Source organism: Lingula anatina, chromosome 1, assembly GCF_051362555.1.
Source record: "Lingula anatina isolate TDL-2025a chromosome 1, LinAna3.0, whole genome shotgun sequence".
NCBI classification, from domain to species: Eukaryota; Metazoa; Brachiopoda; class Lingulata; order Lingulida; family Lingulidae; genus Lingula; species Lingula anatina.
Window position 1 is genome coordinate 51280812 of NC_141767.1, and position 19832 is coordinate 51300643.

Here is a 19832-nt window from a genome sequence, read left to right on the forward strand (position 1 = left end):
GGTTATTGCAGTGAATCACGGAGGTGAAATTTCTCAAATTGCTTCAAATAAATATAAATATTTATTAAGGTCAAATTGAGCCTCAGCAACAAATTAATTACGCAACACTAATATCCTGAAACTTGAGAGATAGGTTAGGGTAGGTTGAAGAAAACTTGTTTTACTTCCTTGTGTTAAGTTTTTACATGTCAGGTATGCAGGTTTGGCCCAATATCAAGTCAATTTGTTTTATTCAACCAAAACTTCTTTTAAAAAATGAATCTACAATTTCAGTAATGATATTTACAAATACAGTATAAGTCCAATATTACAAGGAGTTCATTTTAGCAGTTCAATGTGGAGCACAGTGTATCTGAGTAATTCCCTTTTTACTTGCTATATTGCACAACGCTACAAAAATTCCTCTGAAAACCCCTTTGTCTTCTGTTACACTTGAATGAATGTCACCTTTGGATCTTCTTAAGTTGGTCCATTATTTCTGGAAGATTCTCTACGCTGAAAATATAAAAACAAAATTAGTTCAGATTCCATTCTTTACCTTGATATAAATCTTGGAGAAATGACAAGGATCTACATCGAAGTGTTAAAAATGTAAAAAAAAATGAAAATGAATCAAGACATAAACATTACTTCCTTACAACAACTTGCAGCCAGAAAAGATAGCAAACACTTATCTCAATCTCAGAATGCTCACGAGGAGAGGCATATAGACTGTTTTGCACACATACACCACACATTATTACAGTTTTCACAGTAAAAATATAAAGTGTATCAAAGTGAAAAGCGGTCACATAAGTACAGAATGACCCGAATTTTTTCAATGGAGAAAATGATTAATCTTTCCAATCCAAAATTTTGAAAAGTTAAGACATTATATTTCTGTGTAGCATTTGTGGTGTTTTTACTGTTACAAAGTAGCCTGCTTTTCAGTTTTGTTGCTTCCACTCAATGGAAATGCTCTAATTAAAAGAATTTATAACTTAAAAACTACAATGTCAGATTCTTTTCATTTCACCATTTTCCTCACTGAAAAGACTGGGTCATTATTGTTTGCTAAAAAAAGATTTTAACAGCTACATAACTAATTCCCTAACATGGCAAAAGTTTTTCTTCCATATGCTACTATGGTATAATAAGCCTAAAGAAAGAGAAGCTTAGGCTCTATTCCCATAGATTTTAGATCGATCTATCCGCGCGGGGAGTCTCACTAGATTACTTTCAGATAATCCGACTTAAATGTCCGTCCCGCCTACTACAAGCTGTAAGGGTGTAATTAACTTTCGTGTTCGCCTGGCTGACAGCTACATGTATTTAGCGTGAACCCCCAGGGAATTAGGTCGATCTAAAGTAGGTCGATCTAATCTATGGAAATGGGGTGTTAGATGCCTATGGCTAACTTGACTGCAATTTTGCAATTCTTTGTGTAATCATTACAAATTTTCTGTAAGGCAGAGGACCTCTAATGAGAATGGTTTCAGCTCCCCAGAGAATTTTATCATAATCAATATCAGTTAACTAGCCTGATAGCAAATTAATCCCTACATGTACAAAACTAGTTTCTGAGTAGTTACAGCATACTCCCCTCAAGCCAGTATACAAGCTCTGTCAAAATTTATGAAATGGTTTAATAGGATGTGTGCTTGGCAACTGAAAATTGCAGTCAGTACATTGAAATACAGCACATTAAATGAAACAGACCTCCAAGTCAGAAAAAATTTGATAAGTTGATTAGCAAGAGGCAACCACTGTTAACAAATCCACAAAAACAAAACATTAACAGCAGCATTAAATTTTTTCTGGGTTCACTTTTAAATTTCTCACATTAACCACATTAATACCTACATGTAATGCATTTGTTTTCCTTTAAAAATATGTGCAAAAAATTATTCTAATTTCCTCCAAATTGTGGTTGGTTGCACTCATTAACCAATTAATCAAACTTAGCAAAATTAATTTTATTGAAACTTGCAGCAGCAAAACAAAGCTGTGAAGGAGAAAAAAAGTGACAAGTGCACATCTAATCCCCAGACCCTCACTAGTTAGTAGTTTATTGAGGGAAATCTTACCACCTTCTCTCTATGGCCTCTTGTCTGAAATAATTTGTAAAATCATAAGAGTTACACATATTGAATTCATTGAATTGTTCACTCCAATATGAATGTTTCCTGTAAAATTGATGAATTTTTTATCATTTGAATAAGACATGAGAAAAAAGGGAAAAAGTTACATATTTTTATGTTATTTAATTTATTGATATTCATTAATTAATATTATTTTTCATTTTTTTGTACCTGTATCCAACCACCATTCAGACATGCATACTTACTGGAACTGTAGATGTGATGTTGTCAAACCCATTCTTTGTAATGTCTAAAAGCAAGCATAAACATTCATTTGATTTGTAAAGAAATAGGGAGTACATTCAATTTATTTTCAAAAGGCTGAAGAGATATATTAAAAGGATTCACCTAAAGGCACCAATCTGTTGTAATTGAAGTCAAATACACATCTGCCAATACTCAATTTTAGATGTTATTGAACACTACGAAAGGAATAGGCTGAATAGAGATCAAATGTATAACATTAGTTGCAAAAAATTAAATACCTGATATGAGTTTTCAACTGCTCCTTCATGGAATGCAAAATTTTTTGCTGCTTGGGTTAGTGCCTAAGAGAAAATAAAATAAAATATTATAAATTAAAAAAATTATAATATCTTCCTGAAGCAACTAGTCCAACAATAGCAAATATAATGTACTAGTAATATATCTCACTGAGCTGCTACATGTACAGTACAAAAATTTGCTTCGTTGAAGATACATGTTCCATGTTCTTCATACCCACCTTTCCATTCCCCAAGAAGAGAGAGAGAGAGAGAGAGAGAAAGAGAGAGAGAGAGAGAGAGGGGGGGAGGGGTGATTTAATTTTAAGGGGGTGGGTTTATTAATCACATTTAATTATTAGCAATTTTAATTCAATTGTAAACTATTATGAAAACAAAAAGAATCAGTCAAGATGATAAGATACCAGTGGAACTGTATATAGTAAATTTCAATGAAGTTTAGGATGCTTCTGACGGTAATAGTTCCAAAGTCATATTTATTTAAAATTACTTAAGTATTTATTTAGTATTAATATTAAAAATATATCTGAATAAGATATTATTAATAAGCTAGTTTAAGCTAGTAATGCAGCTGCCTTAGACAACACTAAGCTGCCAACGGCTAGTGAATCTAAAAACCACAGGTTTTAGATCCATGCAGGTGAGATAGCAGCAGACGTACTAGTACATGTTCAAGATAGATTCTACCAATGACTGACATTGCCAATGTCATACTAAAAATGTCTCAAGCCGAAATGAAAAGTTAAAAGATAAACAGTGTTAGTTTCCCAGATTTACTTTGCTATGTTCTAATATACCTCGGTTGATTTAGAAACTTTCAAAACTTGTCGTGCCAGAGACCCTGCATCGCAGACTGTCGTAGTTATTTTCTCTTGAAGGCGAGCCTTCGTTTCCTGATTCCAGTTACTGGAAGCCATATTTGTTTATGTCGTAATCTCGTGTATTGTATACTGTCACAGCCATTGCTCCTTTAAACCTTTATCGCGAGAGATTTATTTATGTCTGTATAAAGTAACTATATCCAAGATTTTATCAAAAAGGTAGTATCTGATTATTAAAAAAGCACATCTTAAATGAGCACAAATGAATATCAAACTGTGTCATGAAGTACTCTCTTTTTAAGTACCCATTTCCGTAAATTTCATTGACCTAGAAAAATAGCTGGCCGAAGCAATGTTGAAAGATGGAAAGACGTCCCATTCACTATAAACACAGTTCTTTCGCCCAAAACGAGGTATGTTGATATGCACGTAAATAGCATTTGTTCTGTGTGTGTTTCTTAAAGAAAATGCAATCGAAATGCAATCTTAGAAGAGATGGTTTTCGAAGTAACGTTGATGTACGACGGCGCCTCAAATAACGTTAAGATCACCCTGATCTTCGTTAAAGCCAAGGGTAATCTCTCTCTTTGTAGTGTAGGTTTCACACGTTTCGGCTTATGAATAAAAATGCTACAGACTTGAAATTTGGCACAGGGTGGCCATATATTTGGGTATATTTGTTTTTTCTTTTCTTTCTTTCTTTTTTATTTTTTATTTTTATTTTATTTTATTTTATTTTATTTTATTTTATTATTTTTTTTTGAGCTATCCAATTTAGTTCAAAAGATATACTCAGTACTTAGTACTTACGTACACGTTTTTAATATAAAAATCATTTTAATTTTTAGAATTTTTTTTTGATGTCATTTTTTAAAGATGTCATTCTAAAATGTGTCAAAAGTTGCCCAACTTTGTTTTCAAATAATAAATAAATAATATTATCATAATCAATGAAACTTAAATTTGTCACAGAACAAGTGTAGGAGATGTCCTTAAAGGGATAATAACTCTTTGTATGAGAACTATATTTCACAATAAGAACATTGTAAACAACTCATAAAAATATAATATATTCTGTTTTACCACAAAAACCGCAGTTATAGCTATTATTCTGATATCTGAGATTGCCATCAGACCAGTTGACTCATATATGATGTCTATACTCTGTAATAATCTCTTAAGAGATTATAACATAAAATCAAACTTTTTGCAAAAAAAACAGGGACTAACTTTGAATGTAGAAATGGATTCGTTAACCATTGATAAGTATGGTAAAATTGTTTACTCCGTGAAAATTCATTTTTTGACCAAAACAAACAGTTAGTATCCATTTAAGATTGTCCACATAATATACATGTGGAGTGGGCAAAGTGGAGGACTTAAGGGTCAACAAATAGGTTAGCAACATAAAAAATACAATATGGTGCATTAGAACTCTAAGGTATACAAGTGGAAAGCAAAACTTGACCTCCTAACATTAGCTGAATGGGAAATGGGTGTGTGTGTGTGTGTGTGTGTGTGTGGGGGGGGGGGGGGGGGGGGGGGATGAAAAAATGCCCCCAAAATATTTTCCTGAAAATTTCCCAATTTCTCATATGTTCTTATACAAGGCTAATATTTCATCTTGTTGTACCTTTTTTTGTGACCTTTTCTAACTGGGATAGTGCTAACCCTCACCAATTTAGCCAAATGCTAAAACTGACTTCAATTGTCTGAACATAATAGGATTGATTTGATTTAGTCAAATTTAAACCATTTGGTAAAAAAAGAGTGAACAAGTAGTGATTTGGCTAAAAAAAAAATATAGCATTACTCTAGCCTAAGTTATCAAAAGTCTTGCGTCAGTCCAGGCCAGTTTCTGAAGCAGTAGTTAAGGAGCATCATGCAATGTAATTTTGACAAGTAGAAACCTGATCAATATTCAAGAAGTTTGTAAAAATGAACAACTTACACCACCTAGATTGTCTGAAGTCAAAACTCTCTGCAGTTGAGTACCAGAGCAGGGCAAAGATTGCAGATATTTTATATAATTTGATAAGCCCAAGACAGCAATCTCATGGCTGTAGGCAGGGGCAGATCCAGAGATATTTTCTGAGAGTCTTCCAAATTATTTTTGTTAACCCATCCTCCATTTTTGACCGTCTTCCGACAGAAAATATTAGATACCCGTCAATGTAAACTTTAAAATCTGACCGTCTTCCGGAAGACCCAGAAGACGGCCTAAATCCGCCCCTGGTAGGATCAGTTATGGCTGATGTTCTGTCTTTGTACTTTATTCATGCCAGTTACCAAGTGTATGGCATTTTATACCAAGGTAAAAAAAGGGTCTGTTTTGACATACTATCTTTGTTAATTTTGATTAAAATGTGAATCACAAATTTTAGATTAAACCTTAATCAATCACTTAGATGTAAGCATGTTTTGAATTAACATGAGCATGAACTCAATACATTTTCCAGATTTATGATTAGTGTGGCTGATAGTGTGATGCCCAAGATGTCTTCCCGTGACCATAATCTTGTGAATACCATGTCAAAATATGTTGAAGTTCTGACAACATCAGGAAAACCAGAGTTGGATGAGACATTGATGAAAAATTTAAAAAGAATCTGCAAGTGAGTTTTCTTTTATTTGGACAACTTTAATCTAATGGCATTTTTATTTTAACAGGAGGTACATATAAAACTGGTTGTATAATTTGTACACAGTTTGCTTGTATTTGCCTTTGTATACTATTCACTGTTTTACATAAATGAAATCAATTTTGTTTTTGTCTTTACCAGAAAATCAGATGAATATGTTGAGCATGTTTTCCATATGCTGATGACACAACTCAATCAAGGGCATTCTGAGATCAGGTTATCAGCCTTCCTGATCTGTGATGAACTGTTCAACAGGTCTCATCGCTTTAGAGAACTTTTGCTGGCAGATTTTCAAATATTTTTGGGATTAACTGCTGGTGAGATTCTTCTTTTAATATATAACTGCAATAGATTTTGTTGTATTGAATATATATTTTGTTGTATTGAACATATTTTTGAGAATTAATTATGAAACTAGTAAAAATATTTTTCTGACATTATTTTTTATTGTATTTATCTCAGATTTTCATTCAGAAAAAATTAAGGAGCTGACACTACATCCGAAGTGTTAGGTTTTATGGATTTTATTTTATGGATTTAAATTTTTAGAGATAAATTACAATGAGCCTCTACCTCCTCCAAAGAAAGCAGCAAAGACTCTAAAAAGCAAAACATATAAAGCCATCCAGAAATGGCATGATAAATATGCAGAGGAATACAGAAAACTAGCATTGGCATATAATTACCTAAAAAATTGCAAAAAGGTATGAAATTACATTTTATTGATCATTTTGATCTTATACAGTTTGGTATATATTTTTGTAAATTTTAAATTTTGGTGAACAGAAGTACAACAGTGATTCATGGAAGTACTAGTAGATTTGTGTAGTCATTGTATCGTGTAAGAATCAAACCAAGACACAGAGGTGATTCAGTGAAATATAGAACATATAGAACTGTTTCAAACTAAATGTAAACTTACATATGTAATGACTATTTAATTTTGTTGCTGGTTCTTGAAAGTATTCTTTATTTTTAATTTTATTTCACAGATTAATTTCACTGAAATACGAGTCAGAGCAGAAGCTGAAAGGCAACGCGAAGAGGCAGAACAGCAAAGGAGGGAAATGGTAATGCAGCAAAAGCTTAGCAGCTGTCTCCATGAAATGACTGGTATGTCACAGAATTAATCACAAATATATTGTAGTGGTTGCATAATATGTATAAGATATTACAGGTTTAAAGCAAAATGGAAGTATGAACACTTTGAATTATTTATTTCATAAAAATGATAATAAGGAACATGTTAAGACTTAACGCGTGGCTTTATGATGAAGTTTTATGATGGCCTCTTTTATTTCAGAGCTTCAGCCAGAGATTAGAAACTGCTTGTCTCAACTGGACAGTTGCATGAAGCTGTTGCTTCCAACTCTAGATGACTTTGAGATAAATGCAGATGATTGCATTATACCATATATACCTGAGGGCTCTCAGAAAGGACTGTTAATAGATAATTATGTCAATGAAAACATGAAAGGAGAGATGTCTAAAGTGACAGATGAAAGAAATTACACTGTAAAGCAAGGTCTCTCAGAGGTGAATATTGATAAACCCCATTGTATTGACAACACTTCTGCAGAATCTGGCACTTACCACTTTTCCTCAACAGACATAATGCATTGTGATGATGCTGAGAATAGAATTACTGAGAGAATGGAAAGTATGAACGAGGATGTTATAAATCAAAGAGGAGAAGAAGAAGAAGATGAGGAAGAAGAAGATGAAGAAATGGAGGACGTACCTGAGTCAGATTTGATGAGACAACATGGTTTGGGTTCTATGAAGTACAACATCACTATTGACATTGAACCAGGGGTGATTAAAGAGAATGAGGACAATACTGATATTCTGAATGCTGTCAGAGACTCTTCAAAGCTCATTGCTAATAGATATTTGCCACTTGTTATTACCTGGTTAAAGGTAAATTTAATTTTGGTATGGTCTAAGCAAATATTTTAGTCATATGTTATCTTTTATTAAACATCTATTGATAGTAAAGGCATTAATTTAAAACAAAATTAACATAACAAATAAAAATAAAGGAGTCTATAAATGAAACAGAGAGAAAAATATATTGGACGTCAAAGTAATATGTTCAGTGCTAAAATTCATTTTATATACAGATACTAATTGCCCGTAACAAAAAAGTCCTATAGGATCCTATAAGATCCTTTAGGATCCTATAGGAAATTGGGCACATTTCCTATAGGATCCTATAAAATTTTATAGGATCCTATGGGACTTTTTCATAAGGGGCATTTGTAAATTTACAGATATTGACCAATAATGGTGGGCAACAAGAACACATTTCACAACTTGAGAAATTGAAACAGAATCTGGAAGCAGCACTTCAAAAGTATAAAGAAATGAAAATTCCAGAACTGCCTCCAAAGTTAGTTGTTTCTGTGACAGAAGATGATGCAGGTTAGTATTTAGATTAATATATGATAATAAACCAAATTGATTATTAGTGAATGGTGTAACAACAAAATGATTTTGAAGAACAATTAAACTGAAGATGCTTTCTAAAGGTATATTAATTTAATTTATCATTTAAATGTCTCAAACATGTTTAACTGTTAGCTTTTGTGAAGGCACTATGGATGACAAGTCTCTGTCAAGTGTGTACCATAATGTTAAAATGGTTTGAATTCTCTAATATAGAAGGGGATTTTGAGACTGTCCCTGAAAAGGAAGGTTATGAAGAAGACATTCCAGAGCATCTTAAGGAGTATTCTAGTGAGTATCATTGGTTGAAGATGCTGGAGCATGTTAATCTGTCAACCAGGTTCTATATCAAGATAAAATACCAGCTTATATCCCTTTCCACTCAGATTCTCAGAATGATTAGCAATACAAACTAATTTGTTGACATTTTATAATACCCGTAATATTCTTTTGTAAAATGATAAATTTCCAATATGTTTATAATTTTGTGTTATTTCTTTAAGTTAATAAACAAATTGTGTCTCAAGAGAGAGAAATTTTATCAAAAAGAAAACTAATATTTCAGGCATTGGCTGTACACCGTCCACTAGCAGCACTACCAGCAGCACTAGTAAGTCAGGAGATATATGTCACACTGAGTGGCAATCCATGGGAGCTGCTGTTAAAGAAGAATGGGATCTAAAGGTTACAAATAAAAAGTAGGTCTGAAAAACTGCTATAAAATAAAAAAAGTATGTGTAATTTTCTTTTTCTCAGAATTAGGTTTCCAAAAGTTTTGACTTATTTTGATTAAGTTGCAAACTTATTAAATAATAAGCTGCAGTTTTTGGTCAGAAAATATGAACATCATTTCTACTTTCTAATATGAACCTTCTCAAGCCAAAGGTATACAACATCATACATTACCCTTGGCTTAATGGTAATGTTTTACTTATTTTGAACATTCTCTAAGTGAATGTAAGTACTCATTTTATCTGACAAACAATATTTAATATAACAACATAAAAAGTCATATTTGAAGTGCTGTTACTGCATTGGATACATAAAGCAGACTTAAGTAAGCAGACTTGAGTAAAGCATATATGTATATATGACTGATGAGCCCCTGTATACTGAGGAGGATTTCCAGTCAATCTAGGTATAGGCATTAAGATGAAATACATATTTACTTGCAGGCCTGAATCAGAGCATGTGGACAGCTGGTCAAACCAGGAATCATCAGTATCAGGAGAAACTGCTAGGAAACAGAAATTACTTAAGAAGGCACCAGTAGTTCATTACGACATGGACCTCCAACATTGGGGGAACCCAGATGCCAAACCACCAGCTGTTGTTAGGTCAGTGTATAATATAAATCAAATAATTTCTTGTTATCTTTTTATACAAATCAGTTGGTGAGGGGTACAGTCTTTTGTTTAAAAGTCGAGTGAGTTCTGTAATTAATACTAATTGTACCACCAGCGTTAGCGCTGGCGGTACACATGGTTTTGGTCCCGTCCGGATCGTTCCGCCGGCTCCGTTGGCTCCGCCGGCTCCGCCGGCTCCGCCGGACGGCTACCGTTACCGCTTCTCCTCCTAGACGGTAAGGGTCCCCGTACCCATCTCATGGATTTAGGTCACCTATAATCTCAACTCGTTCCACGTAAAATTTGGGCTTTGTCGGTATTGGGGTCTGGGTGTGGCACTCATTGCAATGCACCCTTGTCTAAAAATGGCAAAATTAAATGCTAATTATCTACCCTACGGAAGGAGTTATGGGAAAAATTTCTATAGACGGCTTTCCAAAAGTCATATGTGTAGATTTCAAATATACCCTTGGATTTGACCTTTGACCTCTACTTCAAGGTCAAATGGGCCAAAATTTTCAAAAAAATGAAATTTTTTACGAAAAAAATTTTTTTTGCCCTGTTATTCAGACACCACACAGACTTAACCAATAATATTATTGGAAAGTGTTACCCTTCAGGTCATCTTTCATCTCCTTGAATTTGGGGTCAATCGGTGCATTTTCACGGGAGTAGCGGCCATAAGATACCGAAACTGAAAACTGTCTCTAATTCGGGAACCGTTAATGCTAGAGACCCATTCTTTTTTGCATTTTGTAGAGCATGTAAAGCCCAACACTGGAGGTGGCCTCGTTTTTTTTGTATTCCATACGGTTTTTGAGTTACGCTGTATCAAAAAGTACATATTGGTGGTAAAAGCAAAATGTGCAGTATGGTAATGGATAATAAATTTTGAACTCTGGAAAAATAAAACATAAGGCTTGGCAAAGCAGACAACTTGTGTTCAAAAATGACATTATTTCATCAAATTTGAACTTCTGAAACTTCAGAGCACCTCCTATTTCAAGAATTTTGACCAAAATGACATTTTCTTTATTTTAATTAATTTTTTCTGTACGAAATTTAAGGCACATTATGGTAACTCCAAAATTATAACATCTAGTCCCTTATATCTCCAAAACTGGCAGAGATAGGTCCATAGTTACTATTGAACTTGAATAGGAAGTCATATACTGGCAATCTAAATGTGACCTTGAAATTGACCTTTGACCTACTTTTCACCATGAACTGAACTTTGCAAACTTTTCTTCCCTTTTATCTCCAAAACTGGCAGAGATAGGTCCATAGTTACTATTGAACTTGAATAGGAAGTCATATACTGGCAATCTAAATGTGACCTTAAAATTGACCTTTGACCTACTTTACACCATGAACTGAATTTTGCAAATTTTGCTTTCCTTTTATCTCCAAAACTGGCTGAGATAGGTCCGTAGTTACTATTGAACTTGAATAGGAAGTCATATACTGGCAATCTAAATGTGACCTTAAAATTGACCTTTGACCTACTTTTCACCATAAACTGAACTTTGCCAAATTTGCTTCCCTTTTATCTCCAAAACTGGCAGAGATAGGTCCATAGTTACTATTGAAGTTGAATAGGAAGTCATATACTGGCAATCTAAATGTGACCTTAAAATTGACCTTTGACCTACTTTTCACCATGAACTGAACTTTGCAAATTTTTCTTCCCTTTTATCTCCAAAACTGGCAGAGATAGGTCCATAGTTACTATTGAACTTGAATAGGAAGTCATATACTGGCAATCTAAATGTGACCTTGAAATTGACCTTTGACCTACTTTTCACCATGAACTGAGTTTTGCAAACTTTTCTTCCCTTTTATCTCCAAAACTGGCAGAGATAGGTCCATAGTTACTATTGAACTTGAATAGGAAGTCATATACTGGCAATCTAAATGTGACCTTGAAATTGACCTTTGACCTACTTTTCACCATGAACTGAATTTTGCAAATTTTGCTTTCCTTTTATCTCCAAAACTGGCTGAGATAGGTCCGTAGTTACTATTGATTGAATAGGAAGTCATATATCTCCAAAACTGGCAGAGATAGGTCCATAGTTACTATTGAACTTGAATAGGAAGTCATATACTGGCAATCTAAATGTGACCTTGAAATTGACATTTGACCTACTTTTCACCATGAACTGAACTTTGCAAATTTTTCTTCCCTTTTATCTCCAAAACTGGCAGAGATAGGTCCATAGTTACTATTGAACTTGAATAGGAAGTCATATACTGGCAATCTAAATGTGACCTTAAAATTGACCTTTGACCTACTTTACACCATGAACTGAATTTTGCAAAATTTGCTTTCCTTTTATCTCCAAAACTGGCTGAGATAGGTCCGTAGTTACTATTGAACTTGAATAGGAAGTCATATACTGGCAATCTATATGTGACATTAAAATTGACCTTTGACCTACTTTTCACCATGAACTGAATTTTGCAAATTTTGCTTTCCTTTTATCTCCAAAACTGGCTGAGATAGGTCCGTAGTTACTATTGAACTTGAATAGGAAGTCATATACTGGCAATCTAAATGTGACCTTAAAATTGACCTTTGACCTACTTTTCACCATGAACTGAATTTTGCAAATTTTGCTTTCCTTTTATCTCCAAAACTGGCTGAGATAGGTCCGTAGTTACTATTGAACTTGAATAGGAAGTCATATACTGGCAATCTAAATGTGACCTTAAAATTGACCTTTGACCTACTTTTCACCATAAACTGAACTTTGCAAATTTTGCTTCCCTTTTATCTCCAAAACTGGCAGAGAAATTGACCCTTGACCTACCTTACGAAGAACTAAAATTTGATTGTACCATATATATTTTTTGCAATAGTTTAAAAATTCTTGTTGATTGCATTTTTACAGCTTGTCAAGCACAAAACTGGTGGCTGTGTCCCTTATTTTGTGTATGTGGGGGTCTACACGAATGCGCTTGCTCCAGCTGGTGGTACAATATTTGGAGGCGGTATCGCCTCTCTGATCCTCTAGTTAACACTACAGTCAAGTATGCTATGTTTTTAACATCAACTTTCTTTTAACACTGAAATTTGAGATCATTCATGGAGGCTTATCAAAGTAAGAGATGACTGAGAATCAAAGTTATCTGGATATATATTTGGATAGGGTATTTTGAATGAATAAGTAAGGTAAAGTTGAGATTTGAAATTTGCCACATCAGTATCCCTTTTGGGGGATATATCTGTGTGTGTGTGTGTGTGTGTGTGTGTGTGTGTGTGTGTGTAGCCATCAGTAACTCTATCATTATGCCTTTTTATGTACAGACACAGATGTGTCTGTACATATAGCCATCATCTGCGTCTGTCGTCGCCGTCGCCGTTGGCGTGCACTGTAACTGTAAACACGATAAGTGAAAAACCGTTTTACCTTTTGGCTTGAAAGTTACAGAACTGATGAATATTCATAATACGCCGGTCAAGTTCGAAAATCAGCATGATCGGGCTATTTTTAGGGAAGTTATGCTGTTTTTTCAATTTTTTCAGCATATATGCAACACCATAAACACGATAAGTGGAAAACCGTTTTACCTTTTGGTTTGAAAGTTACAGAACTGATGAACTTTTATAATACGCAGGTCAAGTTCAAAAATCAGCATGATCGGGTCATTTTTAGGGAAGTTATGCTTTTTTTTCACTTTTTTCAGCATATGTGCAACACCGTAAACACGATAAGTGGAAAACCATTTTACCTTTTGGCTTGAAAGTTACAGAACTGATGAATTTTCATAATATGCCGGTCAAGTTCGAAAATCAGCATGATCGGGTCATTTTTAGGGAAGTTATGCTTTTTTTTCACTTTTTTCAGCATATATGCAACACCGTAATCACGATAAGTGGAAAAAGGGTTTTACCTTTTGGTTTGAAACTTACAGAACTGATGAATATTCATAATACGCAGGTCAAGTTCAAAAATCAGCATGATAGAGCCACTTTTATGGAAGTTATGCTTTTTTTTCACTTTTGCCATCACCTGCGTCTGTCGTCGCTGTCGCCGATGCCGATGGCGATGCCGTCGCCGTGCACTTTCCTTGTAAACACGATAAGTGGAGGGCAGTTTTACTTTGTTCAGAATCTCAGAATAGAGGAAATTGGACATTTAACACTGTTATATTGATATTTTTCCCATCTCATCAATTTTCTTAGTTGGTCATATAAAAATGGCAGTAACCTGTTAATTTTGTTTTATGTTAAAAAAATTGTTAAAAATGGGAAAAAAAACATTTCAGAACAGTGCTCTCTTGTGTACATTTTGGCATTTTCAAGTTGTGACTTTGAAGTTCCATGGGCCTGAAGATTTTTGCTAGTCACATTTTCTGAATATCCATGATACTAATATTTTATTATTAAAATTGATGGTCATTATGCTGTTAAACATTATGTAATATTCCATCAAAATAAAAAAAAAAAACTATTTTGGGCACTGCTCCCATGATGACCATTTAAGAAAAACAATGTCACATACTGTTCTCAAACAGTACAGTAAATACGTACAAATTTGTCTGTACATATTGCCATTACCTGCATCTGCCGTCGTCACCGTCACTGTCACTGTTGCCAGCGCCGTGCACTTTCATTGTAAACATGATAAGTGGAAGGCAGTTTTACTTTTTGGTTGTATATTTAAAGAGCTGATGAATATTCATAAAACGCAGGTCAAGTTTGAAAATCAGCATGATCGGGCCATTTTTGTAGAAGTTATGCTGTTTTTTCACTTTTCAGCATATATGCAGCACTGTAAACACATTTAAAGGAAAACTGATAGGCCTGTTGTCATGAAACTCACAGGAGTAATTAATCTTATTATAACGCAGGTCAAGTTCGAAAATCGGCATGATCGGGCCACTATTTTAGTAGTTATGCTTTTTTTTTCACTTTTCAGCATTTATGCAACACTGTAAACACAATATAAGAAAAACAGGCCAATTGTCATTAAACTCACAGGAGTGGTCATTCCTGCTAAAATGCAGGTTGAGTTAAAAAAACAGCATAACCATTAAAGAAATGCCGTTTTTTCACATTTCCTCAGATTCAATTCTTAGGCATGTTAACAGTCTCATTATTTAACTAATAAGACACGTAAAAGTGTTTGTTTGACATTTCCTGCATCTTTACAACATTATTAGTTGATTATGTAAAAATGATGGTAAACTTGTTATCGTGTATTGTGTAATAAACTTTCAAAAATGGAAATAAACTCATATCATTGCAGTTTGTCAGATTCAATCATTAAAATTTGATGTATAATTTGCAGTTTAACATAATGTACTTTTGCATCAGAATTGACAGTAGCCTATTTTGTGCATAGTTATTTCCTGTTTTTTGCCTGTACATTTGACAGCTTTGCTGCCTTGTTTCAGCATATATGCAACACCGTAAACACGATAAGTGGAAAACCGTTTTACCTTTTGGCTTGAAAGTTACAGAACTGATGAATATTCATAATATGTCGGTCAAGTTCGATATCAGCATGATCGGGTCATTTTTAGGGAAGTTATTCTTTTTTTTCACTTTTTTCAGCATATATACAACACCGTAAACACGATAAGTGGAAAACGGTTTTACCTTTTGGTTTGAAACTTACAGAACTGATGAGTATTTATAATGCGCAGGTCAAGTTTGAAAATCAGCATGATAGAGCCACTTTTATGGAAGTTATGCTGTTTTTTTTCATTTTTTTTCAGCATATATGCAACACTGATAACACAATATAAGAACAAGGCAGCAAAGCTGTCAAATGTACAGACAAAAAACAGGAAATAACTATGCACAAAATAGGCTACTGTCAATTCTGATGCAAAAGTACATTATGTTAAACTGCATATTCAACATTAAATTTTAATTATGCTCAACAGGTAATACCAATGTAAGTAAAATGTGTAACAAGCATAAGGCTTCAGGCCCATGGGAGTTCAAGTTCACACTTTGAAAATGTATAACTTCCAGAAAAAGAAGCCATTTAGACTGCTTTTCCAACTCAGGCTGCATTTTAGTCCTGTATTTCTTTTTTGAAAGTTTGACAATCATAAGTAACATGGTTTTCCCATAATGGTCATCATGGCAGCAGCACCCAAAATTGTGTTTTCTTCTATTCTGGTGCAATATTACATAATGGTTAACAGCATAATGACCGTCAATTTTTAATAATAAAATATACGTATCATGGATTTCCAGAAAATATGACTAGCATGGGTTTTCAAGCCCGTGGAACTTCAAAGTCACACCTTGAAAATGCCAATATGTGAAAAATTAAATTTTCACAAAAAAATGTTTAACTGGCAGAAAGAATTACCAAACAGACTGCATTGCCTACTGAAGCTGTATTTTAGTCCCATGTTTCTTTCCTGTAAGTTTGAGAACAGTAAGTGACATGTTTTTTCTTAAATGGTCATCAAAGGAGCAGTGCCCAAAATAGTTTTTTTTCAAATTTTGATGCAACATTACATAATGTTTAACAGCAAAATAACCATCAATTTTTAATAATAAAATATTAGTATTATGGAAATTCAGAAAATGTGACTAGCAAAGGTCTTCAGGCCAATGGAACTTCAAGGTCACAACTTGAAAATGCAAAAATGTGTGTATTGTGTAATGAAGTGTCAAAAATGGAAATAAACACATCATTGCAGTTTGTCAGATTCAATCATCCACTATGTTCAGAATCTCAGAATGGAGGAAATTGGACATTTAACACTGTTATATTGATATTTTTCCCATCTCATCAATTTTCTTAGTTGGTCATATAAAAATGGCAGTAAACTGTTAATTTTGTTTTATGTTTAAAAAGTGTTAAAAATGGAAATAAACCCATTTCAGAAAAGTGCTGTCTTGTTTACATTTTGGCATTTTCAAGATGTGACTTTGAAGTTATGCAGGTAAATTTTGTTTAATATTGCAAATAAGTTATATATATATATATATATATATATATATATATATATAAACTCGAAGATTAAAAGTTTGAATAACAGCTTCATTGGAATTATATTTACCTCTGCCAAGGAGGTTATGTTTTCACCCCTGTCTGTCATCAACATAACTCAAAAAGTTACGGACCGATTTTGATGAAATTTTCAGGAACTGTCGGAAGTGGGCAAGGAGGACAATGATTAGTTTTTGGTGGTGGTCCGGATCAATAATCAATCAATAAGCAATAATAATCAACAATTGCTGTCTTGGCAGAGGTCTGCGCTCTCAGAGTGCTTTTCTAGTTTTGTTATGTTTTCCTTTTTAATTTTCAAACACTGGCATTTGTGACTTTTAACTCTCATCCTCCTGAGGCTCTGCACATTTTCTGTTTATCCACATAAGCAGTTGTATTGTTTTTTATGTCTTTAAACATTATGTAATATTATTTTATGCACTGTCATCATTTTTCAAATATTGAGACTTTCATCATGTGAATTTGAACTCTCATGGTCCTGAAACTGTAATCTTATTGAAGGGGTGGATTGAGACCATCTTCTGGGTCTTCCTGAGGACGATCAGGTTATTAAGTTTATATTGACTGGTATCTATTTTTTTTCTGTTGGAAGACCATAAAAATGGGGGATGGATCAACATAGATACTTTGGAATACTGTCAGAAAATATCTCTGGGTTCGCACCTGTTATTGACCATGGTACCTGTTGTGCATGATTAAAATTCAGTGTTAACTGACACTGCTATTATAAGCATTATTTATTATTGCATCAAAATTGACAAAATGACCTATTTTGCATCTTTATTTTCTGTTTTTTGTCCGTACATTTGACAGCTTTGCTGCCTTGTATTAGTTCTGTGACCTGTGTTGCAAATAGCAGATATTAATTTAATATTGTTAATGTGTTTGATGATCATTTACCTAGGATTGAGTCTGGACACAGATTTTGGACTCCAAGAGAGTTAAATGAAGATTTTGTGAACAATGTAAGTTTTAAGCTTGGCTTGTGCTCATCATTAAAGGGACTGTCCATACAGTGTTTGATTAGATATAGAACGCTATCTTCTTTTTAGATACGTAAATAAAACACCCTACCCAAAACTTCTTGAAAATGATTTTCTGGTAAAAAATGGATTATGTGAAATATTGTTTTCATTTAAGGAGTCACTGGAAGCTCTCAGAACTAGAACAATAGAATTTTCAGGAACATTTGAACCTGTCAAATGGAAATGCAGAGCTCCAATGCCTAGTGGCAAGTTATGTGAAAGAATGGATAGAATTAAGGTAAATCATGGTCATAACATGATAAATAGGTAAATGTGCTGTTTTAGTATGGTTGTCATTTTATAATGGTAATAACCCAGGTAGCAATGGCAGGATGTGTCAAGACCATGTGTCAGCAGTTTTGCTGAAAAGATTTAAAATACTTGCAAATACCATTACTTGTAAGCAAAAACTGAAACCCTATTTTACTTGCTTTTAGTGCCCCTTTCATGGCAAGATCATTCCCAGAGATGAGCAAGGTAAACCATCAAATCCAGATGATGTGGTGAGAATAAAGGAAGAAGAGGACAAAAAGAAAGCAGGTACATAGTTTGTTTTATTAGACACAAGTGTTTTCATTTTAATTAATAGATAGTAATACAGAAGTGAATCACAATCAAATTCACGGGGTATAAATGTTGTATAAATGATAGACTCATGATATACAAGTACATGTGTTAAACATTCCTCACTGTTTATAACATTGCACCATCAAGTTTGACTGCAGTTGTTTAGAAAACTAGATGTAAAACAATTTATCATCTGCTTACAGAAGCTGTTCCTGACTGGCAAGACCCTGTCCTCCTCAGAGAACTGGAGGCAGCAACAGGTATTGATTTAACTGTGACAGCAGGCAAAAGAGGGAAAGGAAAAGGCAAGGGGAAAGGGAAGAAAAAATTTCCAAACCTTACTGATATTAAAGCTGCTGGAAATACATCTAGGAGAAGACTAGAGAAGAAAGTCCTTAACAAGTAAGTAGATTGATTTGTGAGCTATTATTACGTAACAGTAGTATTTGTGCAAATATTTCCTTGATAATGTCATATACCTTGACTAGTAGCAATAGATTTGACCTTGTATGTGCTTAGAAAATAAGATTACAGTCATCAGGTTTTTTTTTTTTTTTTTTTTTTTGCTTTTGTGAACTTCATGAGCTACTCTGAAATGAAACTCAAATTTGTTTTCACATCACATAAATGATATGCAGTATCTTGCTAATATTAAAATTACTTTCCCACAGGTCTGCCTTAAGAAGAGTGACCAATGCATTAGACAGTTTGGATTATAAACTGGCAAAAGACAGATTTGCAAACCAGTTCAATTATGCGTTAAAATGATGACAGTTTAAGAACTAAAATGATTTATTATAATTTTTACATTTCAAAAACTAACTTGGAAAAGACTTACCTATTATAGCTATTTTATACATGCAGTTCAAAGACTTTTTTTTATTAAGGGTGCAATAAGCTATAAAATGTATAATATATTTTAATGAATGAATGTTAGTGTCATTTCTGTATGAATTGTCAACCTGTCATCTGTATCAAAAACATGTTAAAGTAAATTTAATTTGTTTTTTATTGTAGCACTAATAAAGAATAAGAAATCCTCATTACTTGTTATTCATTTCTTTGCTTGAAATACACTATTTTTATTGCATGAGTTAGTATTTCGTTTTGGATTTTGTTGGGCATCAATTTAGTGATTTAGTATTGTGCGTGTTAAAATTGTTTGAAAACAGTGTTTGTTCAAGTAGAAAGAGAATATTTCGAAAAAATTATGACAGCCATTTATTGTACATAAAGAATATTTTTTCAATTTTTATTTGAATGTTCACGGGAGAAATAAGTCTTAATGTGTTAGAGATTAAAACAGTCTGTACTTGGTACGTGACTACGGTCACGTAGGTTTGAAGAGGGCTTTCTTGTGTAATGTTGAAGTTG

General features: G+C 33.6%; 2 protein-coding genes across 4 annotated transcripts; one reads left to right on the plus strand and one right to left on the minus strand.

Annotated features, from left to right (window-relative positions):
* Positions 1 to 38: 38 nt before the first annotated feature.
* Positions 39 to 3700, minus strand: LOC106153568 (BLOC-1-related complex subunit 7-like). Of its 3 annotated transcripts, none has more exons than XM_087008246.1 (5): positions 3421 to 3700; positions 2606 to 2668; positions 2327 to 2370; positions 2070 to 2090; positions 39 to 495 (listed from the first exon to the last, which is right to left on the minus strand). In XM_087008246.1, exons 1-5 carry the CDS (start codon positions 3538 to 3540, stop codon positions 444 to 446), a joined length of 300 nt encoding a protein of 99 aa, XP_086864372.1. In that variant the 5' UTR covers positions 3541 to 3700; the 3' UTR covers positions 39 to 443. The 3 variants fall into 3 exon arrangements, with proteins under 3 accessions (XP_086864372.1, XP_013382999.1, XP_086864377.1); XM_013527545.3 differs by having other exon boundaries at positions 2067 to 2090; XM_087008251.1 differs by lacking the exon at positions 2070 to 2090.
* Positions 3701 to 3737: 37 nt separating this feature from the next.
* LOC106153570 (UV-stimulated scaffold protein A) lies at positions 3738 to 19501 on the plus strand. The gene is made up of 15 exons (XM_013527546.2): positions 3738 to 3857; positions 5904 to 6059; positions 6228 to 6403; positions 6636 to 6790; positions 7079 to 7199; positions 7390 to 8006; positions 8360 to 8510; positions 8751 to 8825; positions 9100 to 9232; positions 9710 to 9871; positions 17771 to 17831; positions 18007 to 18129; positions 18329 to 18431; positions 18662 to 18860; positions 19130 to 19501. The coding sequence occupies exons 2-15, from the start codon at positions 5908 to 5910 to the stop codon at positions 19224 to 19226; spliced, it is 2325 nt and encodes a 774-aa protein (XP_013383000.2). The 5' UTR covers positions 3738 to 3857; positions 5904 to 5907; the 3' UTR covers positions 19227 to 19501.
* The last annotated feature ends 331 nt before the right edge of the window (positions 19502 to 19832 follow it).

Bases quoted from the DNA above. Each gene is read 5' to 3' on its own strand.
- LOC106153568 (XM_013527545.3), bottom strand. From the start codon at position 3,540: ATGGCTTCCAGTAACTGGAATCAGGAAACGAAGGCTCGCCTTCAAGAG. The intron at 2,669-3,420 runs GTATATTAGAAC...ATTTTCTCTTAG, and splicing joins AAGTTTCTAAATCAACCGAG to GCACTAACCCAAGCAGCAAA. The intron at 2,371-2,605 runs GTATTTAATTTT...GCTTGCTTTTAG, and splicing joins CAGTTGAAAACTCATATCAG to ACATTACAAAGAATGGGTTT.
- LOC106153570 (XM_013527546.2), top strand. From the start codon at position 5,908: ATGATTAGTGTGGCTGATAGTGTGATGCCCAAGATGTCTTCCCGTGAC. The intron at 6,404-6,635 runs GTGAGATTCTTC...TTAAATTTTTAG, and splicing joins ATTTTTGGGATTAACTGCTG to AGATAAATTACAATGAGCCT. The intron at 17,832-18,006 runs GTAAGTTTTAAG...TTTTCATTTAAG, and splicing joins ATGAAGATTTTGTGAACAAT to GAGTCACTGGAAGCTCTCAG.